Source organism: Canis lupus, chromosome 1 (genome assembly GCF_003254725.2).
Source record: "Canis lupus dingo isolate Sandy chromosome 1, ASM325472v2, whole genome shotgun sequence".
NCBI classification, from domain to species: domain Eukaryota; kingdom Metazoa; phylum Chordata; class Mammalia; order Carnivora; family Canidae; genus Canis; species Canis lupus.
In genome coordinates this window covers 96,097,685-96,110,780 of record NC_064243.1, presented here as the reverse complement: position 1 = coordinate 96,110,780, position 13,096 = coordinate 96,097,685, and the positions used below count along the sequence as shown (strand labels likewise).

At 51.9% G+C, this 13,096-nt stretch overlaps 1 protein-coding gene across 7 annotated transcripts in view; it reads left to right on the top strand.

Moving 5' to 3' along the window:
- The window catches only part of SYK (spleen associated tyrosine kinase), an 83,558-nt gene that overhangs the window by 35,356 nt on the left and 35,106 nt on the right, over positions 1-13,096 (top strand). For all 7 annotated transcript variants that reach the window (XM_049093116.1, XM_049093128.1, XM_049093141.1 and 4 more), the window contains exon 4: positions 11,454-11,592. In XM_049093116.1, coding sequence (XP_048949073.1) covers positions 11,454-11,592 — 139 coding nt within the window. The remainder of the gene's footprint in view (positions 1-11,453; positions 11,593-13,096) is intronic.

Below are 13,096 nucleotides of genomic sequence, written 5' to 3'. Positions count from 1 at the left end.
GTCTTTCCTGCCTACTTTCCAGTCATTGGAGCTGGCTTCCCCGTCTGTGATCCAGCATCCTCTAGAATCCACATTGCGGTGACTGCCAGCACCGTTCTGCATGTTAGAGATGGAGCCACACAACCGTCCACCTTCTGAGCCCAGCATCTTGGGAGAAATGGACACTGAACAATTGAACAGAAACCGTATAGTAGGTTAGAGCACAGAAGTAGAGGGATAGAGCACTCTGGGATGGGCATATAGGGTTCTGTTTTATGCTGAGACAAGGGGCCTTGCTTCGAGCAGAGACCTGAAGGCAGTGGGGAGCTGCCGTCAAGGAAGCAGCATGTGCCCTGGGCGGGGCCGGGCCTCAGAGGGCCGGTGGGCACTAGAAGCATCAGTCGGTGCATCTTTGGGAAAGAGTTAGGGCAGTCAGCTGAACCCAGTCAGTGGGACCTGTCTGGCTGGCCAGTGCAGACGTGCAGGAGTAAGCACGCCTAGAGGCCACATGGTGCATGTTCATGCTTGAACCCAAGTGCGATGTGAGTTTTTCTGCAGATTTCAGGGCCTCTCTGCCTCCTCATATCTGAGCACAGGCACTGTGTGTAGGGCTTGTTGGAAGACAGTGGTGCTGTGGCTGCGAGGCCCTGCTTCATGGCTCTGCACTGTGCTCTGTGCACCTGGCTGTGGTCAGGGCCAGAGCTCTTCCCTGTAGACGTGCCCTTGGTGTGAGCACGGCTCCCCTGTGTCCTCTGGTGTTCCTGGCATGAGTTTCAGTGAGAAGGAAGGCAAGATTTCAGGTGGGGATGGCCATGTGGGATGCTGTACTTGATGAACGGGCCTCGCGTCTACCCTGTTTCCCCATGTTTACGGTTCCTTTTTTGACCTCGTCTTGTGGCTTGATTTTCCCCACATGAGGCTGACCTCACTCTGCATTGTTGGTTTCCTACACTGGTCTATTCCCAGCCCTTCTAGGGCATAGTCTGGCTGCAGTTGGAGGCCTGCTGCATGCTCCCCACTGCCTCGCTCAGGGCACTTGTTTCCAGCATGACCCTGTCTGAGACTTGCCACAGCCAGCCTGCCCTCCCTGGGGCCTCCCAGAGCACCTGGCAAAATGAGAAGAACCAAGGAGGCTCTCAGATCCAGAAACAAAATCTAATTTTTGTGACTCTTAATACTGGACATCCACAAACTTGATTTAATGCATGTCAGCATGTGGTGTATCATGTCTAGCTCTTTGCAGAATGCTAATAAATGCAGATCTTCCTCAACATATGTTGGGGTTATGTCCCGATAAACCCTTTGTAGGTGGAAAATATCATAAGTCCAAAATGCATTTAATACTCCTACCCTACTGAACAAACACCACAGCTGAGCCGAGCCTGCCGTAAATGTGCTCAGAACCCTTCACAGGAGCATGGAGTTGGGCTAAATCATCATACAAAGCAAATCTGATAGTCAAGTGTGGACTGTCTCATGCAATTTATGAAATGCTGTGTGGAAAATGATGCACAGAATGGTTATCAGTGTGTTGGTTGTTGCCTGGCAGCTATGGCTATCCACCCCAAGGTCACACAGAGGACCGTACCGCATACCACCAGCCCAGGAAAAGATCCACGTTCAAAATCCGAAGTATGGTTTCTCCTGAATTCCTATCACTTTCTCTCCATCGCCATAAAGCTGAAGAATCACAAATCGAACCGTCTTGATTTGGGGACTGTGTTTACAGGCTGGTTTGGGGTCTTGAACGAACACAGACTGTTGAGGCCAAAGGACACCCTTGGGCAACACTGAATGTTTGCAGTTTCCACTTAGATAACAACATGGACAGTCAAATGAGGGAGTGCAAGAGTTCGTCCTAGAACTTCTATTTTACATTATGGTTCAATGTGACAAGACCCCTCTCTTGGGAAAACACACATACCTGTGACCCATAGAAGACACGGATGAAAAGTTAGCATGTTTTAAAAAAGTGTGAGGCCTGCATGAGGCAGTGAATCTTCATGGGAACAGCTCAAGACACAGGATATAAATCCCAGAAACTCCTCACCTCCAGGCTGGGGCATATCTGGGGGATGCTGGCCACCTCAGGACCAGTCTTTTCTCCTCATGAATTGGTGCAATGGCAGAAGACTTGAGTCGGAAGGCACCTTACTGCTCATGGGTATAAGTCCTTGATTTTCTGAAGAGGAGCTTAGACACAAGGGAGTTTGCCTAGGGTTGTCAGGGAAGTAGGAGATGAGAGCCCAACCAAGGGCTCTGACAGATGGGTCTGGACTGAGACAAATGCCCAAACTACCAGCAGCTCCCTCCCCACCCCCAGTCCCCATGAAAAGCATGGCACCAGGGCATGTCTACAGGAAATGTCAACTTTCCTGTGTCCTGTCTCCTGTCCACACAGCCTGCTGGGACCACTCAGGGGTTACTTTGGGAAAATAGGTGTTGGGGTCTTTGCACCATACTCGAAGAATAAAAGGTGTAGGCTTGAAGGCTCTTTACTGTAGAGATGGGCCATGTGGGTCTACTGACCCTCTCGTGAAGTCATCTGTGGTGTTTCTAGAGATGATTATGCATCACCTGCTGCTATAGGCTGAACATTCTCCCCAAATTCAAATGGTAAACCTGAGCCAGTGTAGCAGCGCTTGGAGGTGGGCTTTTGAAGGTGGGTGGGGTTAGAGGAGGTCATGAGGTGGCTCATGAAGGGTTAGTGTCCTCTTAGGAAGAGGAAGATAGAGGGCCTGATGTGTACACATGCCAGGGCATGGCCCTATGAGTGCACAGCCAGACAGTAGCACCAACCAGCCAGGGAGCACGCTCTCACCAGACACTGAATCGACCACACCTTGACCTTAGACTTCTGGCCTCCAGAGCTGTGAGATGCCAGTGCTTAAGCTGGTGTTCTGACTAAGACACCTGTGCGTGTCTGGGGTCTGCCTGGCCAGACGTGCGGACAGAGATGCCCCACATTCCCCATCATGGGCCTGCAGATAGGGGTCAGGGCTCTGCCTTCCTGGTGACACCAGGGACCAGGAGGCTGCAGGCCCTCGGCTCTCTGAAACCCCCCACAACAACATGGTTTGCCGCTTTGAGAAATTAGTCACAGCTAGAGTATGACTGAAAAATGAATTTGTGAAAAAATGTAAACAACTTACTTTCCAAAAATGACGTATCCCCCACTCCCAAAGGAAGGACCCAGGATTGGTGGGGTCCAAAGCATACACAGTTTGGAGACCTGCTTTAAAAAAAAAATAAGAAAGAAAATTAGGTACAAAGTATATTTTTTAGAATTAGAAAAAATGCAATAAATGACAATCTTTTTAAGCTGGGAAATATAGCAAACATACAGAATTTAGAAAACACTAATGTAATTTTTGATCTAACCACCCAACACGTCTCCGTAGTACCTTTTATTTTCTACATTTTTCGACAGCGTAACATTTGACTGCCTCTTCCATGGACAAAAATGCAATAATGTTATTTCCTACATATGCAGAAAACATAGTCCTTCCTCTGAGTGGACAACTCATTAGTAGCAATGCAGGCACATCTGCAAGATCATTGTCAACCTCAGGGTAGGAAGTCGAAATGGAGGAAAGAGTGGTCTTCTCTGGTTGTGATTAAGTGTCTTTTACAAATCATAAGGAACCCAAGGCTGCGTGGTCACAGTGCTGAGCCCCTCCTGGGTGGGACGGGCGTGCAGAGGTGCTTCTCAGCACGTGGTGCAGGCTGGGCAGTGTCAGCCCACGTGCATGTGCCCTTCCTTCATCATGTAAAGTGTCTGAGGATGCAAACAATCCCAAAGTTCCATATTCTGGAAAAGAAAAAAAGGTAGAACCGTCACTTCCTCAGGTTTGGTCCCCAGGTAAGTATTTGATTGTTTGTGGCTTAGAGTCCTTGCGGTTCTTAACAGAGTCAAGAGCCACTTCAGATGACCTTTACGGTACGCAGAAGGTGGCTCCCTGAATTAATGTTACAAAGAAAAGATAGTATTTCAGATTTGTCAAAGGACTTGTCACACCAGTCAGTCTCCAACACCACGTTCACCATGGCATCTCTTTCCTGATTTTAGATGTGCGCTATTGAAAGAGAGAAGCTGTGAAGGTTGTCATTCATTCATTCAACAAAATGATCGTGCATTCCGCCAGATAGGTGCCAGGCTCTGTAGAGGGGCAGTGGAGACCGCGAGAGACAGGACGGACGCCGGCCCCCAGCTCACCATGCTTGCAGGCGGGGGGCTGATGTCCGACTCGGAAAGATACACAGACTGCTGAGTGTGTGGTGCTCCATCCACCACGGTCACCCCGTGTAACCTACGCACACTGTTGACACTCAGTACGTTCTTGTGTTTCTGTGCACGTGTCCATTGTTCTTCAGCCCCCACTTCCTCTGAATGCCACTAGTGCAGGGATGGTGGCTGCTATTTCCACGGGTGGAACCCGAGTGCTCACTGCAGGGCCTCCCCGGAAGCCCTCGTTCTGAGGAAAGGGACATTTACGTGTGCCCTGAGCAGTGAGGAGAAGAGAGCTGGTGCAGGAGGGAAAAAAGTGCAGAGGGGGGCAGCAGGAGGTGTCCGTGCAGAGTCAGGGCCCAACAGCATGACCCGAGTGTGGCAGCCACACGGGACAGGAAGCCCCTCCTCATCTGAAGGGCGGCCTCTGAGCAAGTGCCAAGTAGGAGTGCAGCTTGCTCTCCGGACCTCGTTTCCAGCCCTCCAGGAACAGCAGCTTCCCCCCACGTGGCATGCTTTTACGTGCCTTGCATCTGAATTCCAGGTGCCCCCTGATGTTCCTCCCCTGTCCCTTCCAAGGAGAAACACTTTAATCAGAATCATCCCCACCTCTTTAGCCGTTTCCAGGTAGAGCGTGATGCTTCCATTATGTCTCCCTTTCTCTTATCCCTTCCCTCCCCTCCCATGCCCTTCTCCATCATACTACACCCTTCCCAGCCTCCCTCTCCCTTACACATATGTGCACACATGCACATTCATGTCTCTCCCATTCATGGCTCCATGGGAGGTGCTGCAAGTGAAGCAGTGAACAACATGCATGGAGGGCCCTGTGAAGGTGCACAGCATTCTGGGGACTAGAAGTTTCAGTGACTGCGGCTGTCTAGAGCAAAGAGCTGCATCCAGCCAGAACGCAGGGTGTGCAGATCAGAGCCCTGTGGCCTTTGTCTCGTCCAGACCCAGCTTGGGGATACCAGACGGCGCACCTGTCACCCTTGAATATTAGTACCTTTCACCAGTGCTCTGCCCCCCTCCCACCTCCCCTGCCTCCACCCTGCATGGCAGGTGGTGGAGACCTCACCTTGCAAGTAGGTATTAATAATGTTTTTCAACGCAAGGACAACTTTTTGCCACTTGAGAAACACGTATTCACAGTATGGTACATTTGTCAGACACCGGGATAGCGTGTAAGGGTACACGTTCGTGTGTCCTGAGAACAAGGAACAAATGTGACTCAGACTATTCAATTTACCTCCCTGAGCTGAGATCACTCAATAATAGGATGGAGAAGGAAGTTGACGTTTTACCTGAGTTGTTATGGAGACAGAGCAGATAACATGCGTCAAGCTAAGCCAGTGGCACTCGTGTCTGTGCTCCCTTCGACTGTGATTATTTTCTTTTGTCAGTTCTGGAAAATATTCAGCCATTTTTCCTCAAACATTAATCTCTTTCTTCCATTCATTCCTTTAGAGGCTCCTATTAAACACGTAGTAGACCTTAATTCATCCTATATATATTCAACCCATATATAGTCCCTTATTCTCTGCCGTCTTTTCTCCGCGTGCTGGACTGTGTGATAGCTTGGATTTGTCTTCTAGTTCACTAAATGTCACTCCATCTGTATCTTATCTGCTTTTCAACTCAACCACCATTTTTCCCCCACCAATGGCATTTTCTTTTTAATTTCTAGCCATTCAGTCTGTGGTGGTGGTGGTTTCTCAGATATTCCTGGGCACATTAGAGTATCTTCATGCCTGCTTGATGCCATTTTCTGTTTCCTTGAACATTTCCTACATCATCAGCTGATATTCCAGCGATTGATGATTACCCTACAAAAAGTCCTTGGGGGCATAAACCTGTCTCCTCCGCTCTTCCCTCCCTCCCCTCGTTTTCATAACTCATGCTTCCTTAGGTCTTCATGATCTTTGTGAGCTCATGTTTGATTGATATGCACCTGTGGGAATCCTGAGTGTCCTGTGTTGGGAAGGAGTCTTCCAGAGTCGAAGAGGGCTGCAGCAGTGGCAGCAGTGGCTGCTTCTCCTCCTCCTCCTCCTCCTTCTTCTTCTTCCTCTTCTTCTTCCTGTTCTTTTCTCCCTCCCTCTCCCCTTCTTCCTCCCCTTCCTCCTCTTCCTCCTCCTCCTCCTCCTCCTCCTCCTCCTTCTTCTTCTTCTTCTTCTTCTTCTTCTTTCTTTTTCTTCTTCTTCTTTCTTCTTCTCCTTCTCCTTCTCCTTCTCCTTCTCCTTCTTCTTCTTCTTCTTTCTTCTTCTTCTCCTTCTCCTTCTCCTTCTTCTTCTTCTACTTTTCTTCTTCTTCTTCCTCTTCTTCTTCTTCACCTTCTCCTTCCCCTTCCCCTCCCTCTCCTCCTCCTCCTCCTCCTCCTCCTCCTCCTCCTCCTCCTCCTCCCCCTCCTCCTCCCCCTTCTCCTTCTCCTTCTCCTCAGGGACTCAAGTTCTAGGGCCCACCTGCTGGCCCCATCCACCACAGCACAGATGCTGCTGTTTGCCCTTATGCCAAACTCACATTTTTATTGTTGTTCTTATTTACCACTCACTTTCTCCTGCTCAAGTCTCACCTTCCTTTTTGTGATATACTTAAATTCCAAAAGCAAAGTGTGGGTTGAGAAAAGCCCTAACCTTCGTTTGTTGATGAGTGAGGCTGTGTGTGGCTGGCCCAAGCCCCACGTGCCACAATGAACACCCAGGACTGTCTACACTCTCCAGTGCCCCCATCACTGGTCAGAAGGCAGCGGGCTGTTTGGCATGTGTGGTTCCGTGGGTCTAGGTCAGCGTCGAGACAATGCCTGTCTGCAGTAAAAGTTCAGGGGGGTTGTGCATTGACGGCAGTAGCAGCTCGTTGATCTGACCGAGGTCCCCGTGTAGCTGAACTAGGGGAGTGTGACCTAGTTGTGCCTCATGAACTAGAGTAGAAAGAGAGACAAGGGCCTCAGGTGGGGACCCATGTTCTGTGCCAATCCTGCTTTGCATGGAACATACACGTGCCTCCTCTTGCTATGGTGCAAGGCTGCGGTGCCCAGAAGGTGTGTATTCTTTGGTCTTTTGTGCATCAGTAGGGCTCCTGTGTTGGGCTCAGAAGGCCACTCATAGAACTCCCTCCCTGCTCTCCTGCTCTGCTCTCTAGAAGCCACTGTTCCCTGGATGGTTGGCTGAGAACTGGCCCGAGGCCCCACCCAGGACAGCGTCCACCCTGGACAGGAGCACAGGCCTTGTGGGAACCCTCCTGGTCTATCCATACAGCCCACCCCAGCCACAGTGGTTGTCATGAGTCATCCCAGCCCTCCTTCCCCTCCAGCCAGCCATGCTCTGTGCCACATGCTAACAACACACAGGAGATTGAGACTGATGGGTTGGCTGGGCTGTGCCCTGCTGTTGGGTTCTCTCCGCAGCAGACACAGCACAGTGGCCCAGGACCTGGGAAGTGGGGGAGGGGCTTGAGAGTCCTCACCTCCCTGCCAGGGCCTGGGCATCACCAGTACACGTTCTCTGACCTAGGAGACCATAGGAGGGTGGACAAGGGGTTCTGCTCCTCCAGGCTGTGGATAGCACGACTAACGCTGCTCCCCACACCACACCTGTGCTTTGCCATCTGTGAGGTGCACGGTGGTTCATCACAGAGCCTAAGACATCCACCCTAGAAAGCAGGGTGTCCGCCCCACCTGACTGAGGACAGTCACCAAGCCATGCAACATCGAGACAGCCTTAAGACCAGTTAGGACAACTTCGAAGCATAGCTATGGTTCAAAGCACTGAAACCCCACATTCTGTGATAGCAAAACATAAATGCATTGTGAGCTTGCTTCTTCCAAGAAACTCCCTGGGAGGAAACACACTAGGGCCTCCGTGAGCCTTCCTGAAGTTAGCTGACCCCAAGGGCAGGAGGAAGAAGAGAGGAGCTGGAAAATTATTAGCCTTTGCCCTTCCCTCTGTGGGGGTCTGTGTGACAAACCTGGTGGGCATGCTGGGCCAGAGGGAGCTTTCCAAGGAGCAGGAGGCGGCCAGCAGGAGGGGCCACTTCAGCTTCCAAAGCAGAGTATTCCAAGTGTGTTAGATGAAAATAGCCCAGCCCAGGAGCTGCCCGAAGCCAGCAGCCTCTTTACAGTTCCTGGCAGTTACTGTCACCAGGACTCTGGTCCTTGCCGCCTATAGAGGTAGGGCCTATGGGTTTCCCTTCTCTGCGACTGTTTCCTGTCAGCTGCCTCGGGGCTGCCAGGCAGCAGGTCTGCTGTCCCTGGAGTGCGCTCACTGGGTAGCTGTCGCTGCTGGCAACACGGGAGCTGACACGGCTGCCTGGCTGGAGCTCCCGGAGAGACGGACTCCCCTCCAGGACCTCTGCCCTGGGGGGCCGTGAAAGAGGCCTTTGCCAACACCACTTGTCCAGAAGCAGGACACGCTGTCTTTCTGCCTTGCTGCAGATCTGTTTTTATACCGTTTTTATCGTGAAATCTAAAACACACGAAGGGAGCACTTGGGAAGCTCAGTTGGTTGGGAGTCTGCTTTCGGCTCAGGTCCCTGATCCCAGGGTCCTAGGATTGAGTCCCGCATTGGCTCTCTGCTCAGTGGGGAGCCTGCTTCTCCTTCTCCCTCTGCCGCTCCCTCTGCTTGTTCTATTTCTCTCCCAAATAAATAAATAAAATCTTCTAAAAAATAAAAAAAAAAAAAAACCACGAAGGAGTGCATCAGTCCTTGGTGCAGGCTCATGAATACTTACAAAGCAAATACCCACAGAGAAGAGATATAAAGCACCAAATATCACAGGACACCCTCCCCACTCACACCTCCAGGGCACCACCACTTCCTGGATTCTCGTGCCCGGCGTACCCTTCCTTTTTCAATGCTTCTTTTTTGGTTTTATCACCTAGGACTTAGGTGTACATCTCTAGACAGACCATTTGCTCTTGCCTGTTTGGGAACTTGTGCATATAGAATCGTGGCCTGTGTTTTGTGTGCATGGGAGTCACCTGGGTTTTGTGTCACAGCTATTTGTTCTTACTGTTCTGTGACATTCCATCACATGAACACCCCAGGATTGACACACTCATTCTGCAGTCGGTGGACATTTAGGATGTGTGCAGTTTTTTGTTTTGTTTTTGGCAATCACAGTTAGAGCTGCTGGTAAACACACCAGCCTACTTTCTGGGCATGGGGGGCATAAATTTTTATATATTTAACAGATATGGAAAAGGGTGTAGATATAGAGGGGATTTCTGCCTCACGAGGATCGACAGGCATGATGTTGTTCATGGAGAATCCCAAACTGTCTCCCAAAATGGTCAGATTCACACTCCCACGGCAGCACAGAGGGCACTCATTGCCCTGCTCTCCGGCAACACTCAGTATTAGCATCCTTTTTAATTATTGCCAGGGTGAAGGGTGTGCCCAGGTATTTTCCATTGTGGTCTTCCTTGGCCTTTTTTTTTTTTCCAGATTTCTGATGAGGTCATTGCACGATCTCACCTGACAACCTGCCATCCTCTGTCTCAGTTCTTGATTGAAAAGATCAATCAAGGCATAAGGCAAGGTGTAATGGTGGAAATTGGGCACGAATTCAGAAAACCAGAGTTTGGATTCCTTTCCTTTTCTTGTTTCCAGGACCCTGAGGTCAAAGATGGGAAAGTCTGTAAATCAAGGAGAATGTTATCTTCGTGAGCATCATCTTCCCGCCGTCACCTGACGTACACGTTGGCTGAAATTCTTAATGCTTAGTGTTTGTTTTGTGTAGTTCCTCCAAACTGTCCTCTGCATTGGGCACTAACGCTTATGAAATGCACAAACTATGAACCGTCATCCCCCCTTCCCAGTATAAAATAGCTTCCTACAGAATAGCCTTAGCTCTCCTCCCATATGAAAACAGGTCTTACGTTTTCTATGTGGTGGCTTTTTATTTTGACAGCAAGCAGCCTCACCAGCTGTGGGACTCGTGAAGACAGGTTCACACCTGGGGTGCTGGTGGCCTGGTTGGGTTGGGAGGAAAGGAGCATTTCTCAAGGTGCAGAAGGTTTCAGAGGTGGCCTCACGGAGGACACGGAGAGTCTGGGCAGCATCCCTCCACCTGCTCCAGCTGCCCGAGCAGTGAGCTGGGGACAGAACTGTCCCCTGGTGCACAGCCACGCATGACTCTATGAGACCGTTATTCTTAAAACAGCTCCAGCCCCACAGTGCCTGGCTCAGCCCTCTGGCTCAGGTGACCTTTGGAGATGAATCCATGGGCGAGGACGGTCCAAACACGTCTGTTTCCAAAGCCCGCCTTGGGGCTGTGACCTCTTGCAGCCCAGATGAGTTGAACCCTTCCTAAAAATGCAGTGCATTGGAGCATCTGCTACACATTTTGGGGTCTCCATGTTCTCAGGGCCAGAAAGGCTTTCTGGAAGCGTCCTGACTCACACTCTCTCAGAGCTGATGATTCTTGGGGGGCTCGAGATGCTGCAGGGAGTGGGGGGAGAGGAGACCAAGAAGCTGAACTGGGGGAGGGGCTGATGGCCAAGTCCTGCCTTTGTAGCCCCCACCTGGATCTGGCCCCCCAAACTCTCAGGCCTCCTCCTGGGCCATCTCCTCCCTGTGGGCGTGGAGGTCTCCTCCATGCACCGCAGCGGGCGAGCATGGGCTCCTGGTCGGAGCCCCTCCCAGGGAAGGGGGTGGCACCCCAGAGAGCCTGCGGGGACCTGAGAGCAGAGCCTCGGGGTCACCAAAGCCCTGACTCGGCTCGCTCGTCCCCACCCACGGTGTATGGCACCTTCTCCCTGTGACATCATGTGGCAGCATCCTGTGGGACAATGTTCTAATTCCAACCCCACCCCACCCTGCGTGCAGTGGGACAATGGGAGGGAATGAAGGGCCTTGGGGTGGGGGGCCCACACCCCCTCCATCCATGGTCTGGAAGCTTCACGGTGCAGGGCTGACCAAGCACCCACACGCCACCCCTGGGCCAGCAGTGGGGAGCTGCGGCTTCTGGGAACGTGGCCGTCAGGGAAGGGAGGTGAATGCACAGACAGTCGGTGTCCTGTGGGTCTCCTGTGCTGGTGGCTCCAGGGGAACTGAGATTCACCTGCCAAGCCCAGGTTCCCCTGCTGCCCACCCATGGGTGAAGGCCATCCACCTCCACAGCACCTCTTGGTTGAGAGCCGCCCAGACAAGCGATGACCCACCCGTCGGGAGAGCCCCTGAGCACAGGTGGGAAGGGGGGCTGCGGCTGGCGGGGCAGGTCCAGCTGTGATGCACGGTCTCCTGTCTTCCAGGATCAGGGACAGAAATGACAATGGGTCTTATGCCCTGTGCCTGCTGCACGAGGGAAAGGTGTTGCACTACCGCATCGATAAGGACAAAACGGGGAAGCTGTCCATCCCTGATGGGAAGAAGTTCGACACACTCTGGCAGGTAGGAGCCACCCTCACAAAGGAGAAAGCCCACCGGGGAGGTGGGGGTCCCAGGCAGGGACCCAGCCAGGCTGAGCTCCTCTCAACCCGCAGGTGCCTAGAGGCCTCGGGCCAGGGGACGGGGGTGTCAGGGGGACGAGGCTATGGGAGGTCCAGGGCCACTGAGCCCTGGAGGAGCCCATGGAGGGCCATGCTCCCAGGTGAGCCAGGGGTCCTGGCTCGGGGGCTGGGAGCATCTCTCTCTGTCCAGGAGCCTCACCCACCTGCAGAGGGAACCTCTGCGAAATTAATGCAACTTAGAAAGTGGCTCAGCACTTTCTGCTCTTTTTTTTTTTTTTAATTTTATTTATTCATGAGAAACACAGAGAGAGAGGCAGAGACACCGGCAGAGGGAGAAGCAGGCTCCATGGAGGGAGCCCGATGTGGGACTCAATCCCGGGTCTCCAGGATCACCCCTGGGCTGCAGGCAGATGCTTAACTGTTAAGCTGCCCAGGCGTCCCCACTTTCTGCTCTTGTTGAGAGATTTTTCAGCTCCGGTCTGAAAAGGGTTTGTTCTTGAACCAACTATTAACAAACTCCAAAACAGCTCCTAATAGGGGGAGGCACAGAGGGACAGAGGAGTGGAAGACTGACACTGTCCCACTTTCCCGTGGGCCAAGGCAAGCACATGCAGCTCATCTTCACTTACATCACAGCCATTATTGACGGTGGCCGTGGCCATGGCCATGGTGGTGGCTGGCCGTGGCTGTGCTGTGTGCACCATCTCAGCCACACTCCCTATAAATAGCTGGCCTGAGCGACAGCTACACAGAGCTTCTGCAGGTGAGGAACGTGATCGGGCTTGTGTATATAGGTTCACACCCAGCACCTCACATGTGCTCATGGTAGAAAAGGGCCCCACTCAAAATCCATCTGTTTAAGCATCGAGAGCAGGGATTCTCATTCGCTTGAAACACAGTGACCACCACCTGCTGCATTTTGGTTCTTGATGCTATAGTCAGAAAAAAAAAAATACCTCTTTTCTGCACACTGGGTATTATAACACTTGTTCATGTTAGTCATAACCCTGGCATTGACTTGTGCTGTGTGGCCCGTTAGCGTGTGGCTCGTTACTGACCGCAGGCCATGCTTTACCTTAGTGGCATCAATTTGAGCGAGTATGCGACCTGTCGGTACGAGTGCTCCGTGCAGGTCAGAGACGAGGAGGGGACGTTGCATGGTATGAATGTCCTCCCGAAGTCTGTCAGGTTCAAGAGTCATGGATGGTGTGTGCGCACGGGCCCTGGTCCACCTGCCACACGTGTGCTTACAAGCTCCGGCGCAGCAACCAGGACAGCCACTGGGCGTCTCCTGAATGACCCTGTCTTGGTGTGAATTCACACGCGGTGCCAACGTCTGCACGCTCCCTGCGGCGTTACCTGTCTCTCATTGTTGGAAACTTCCTGCCCAAGCCTCTCCCAGACTTACTGATTCCTCTGGCCTGTCATGATTGTCCAGCCATAAA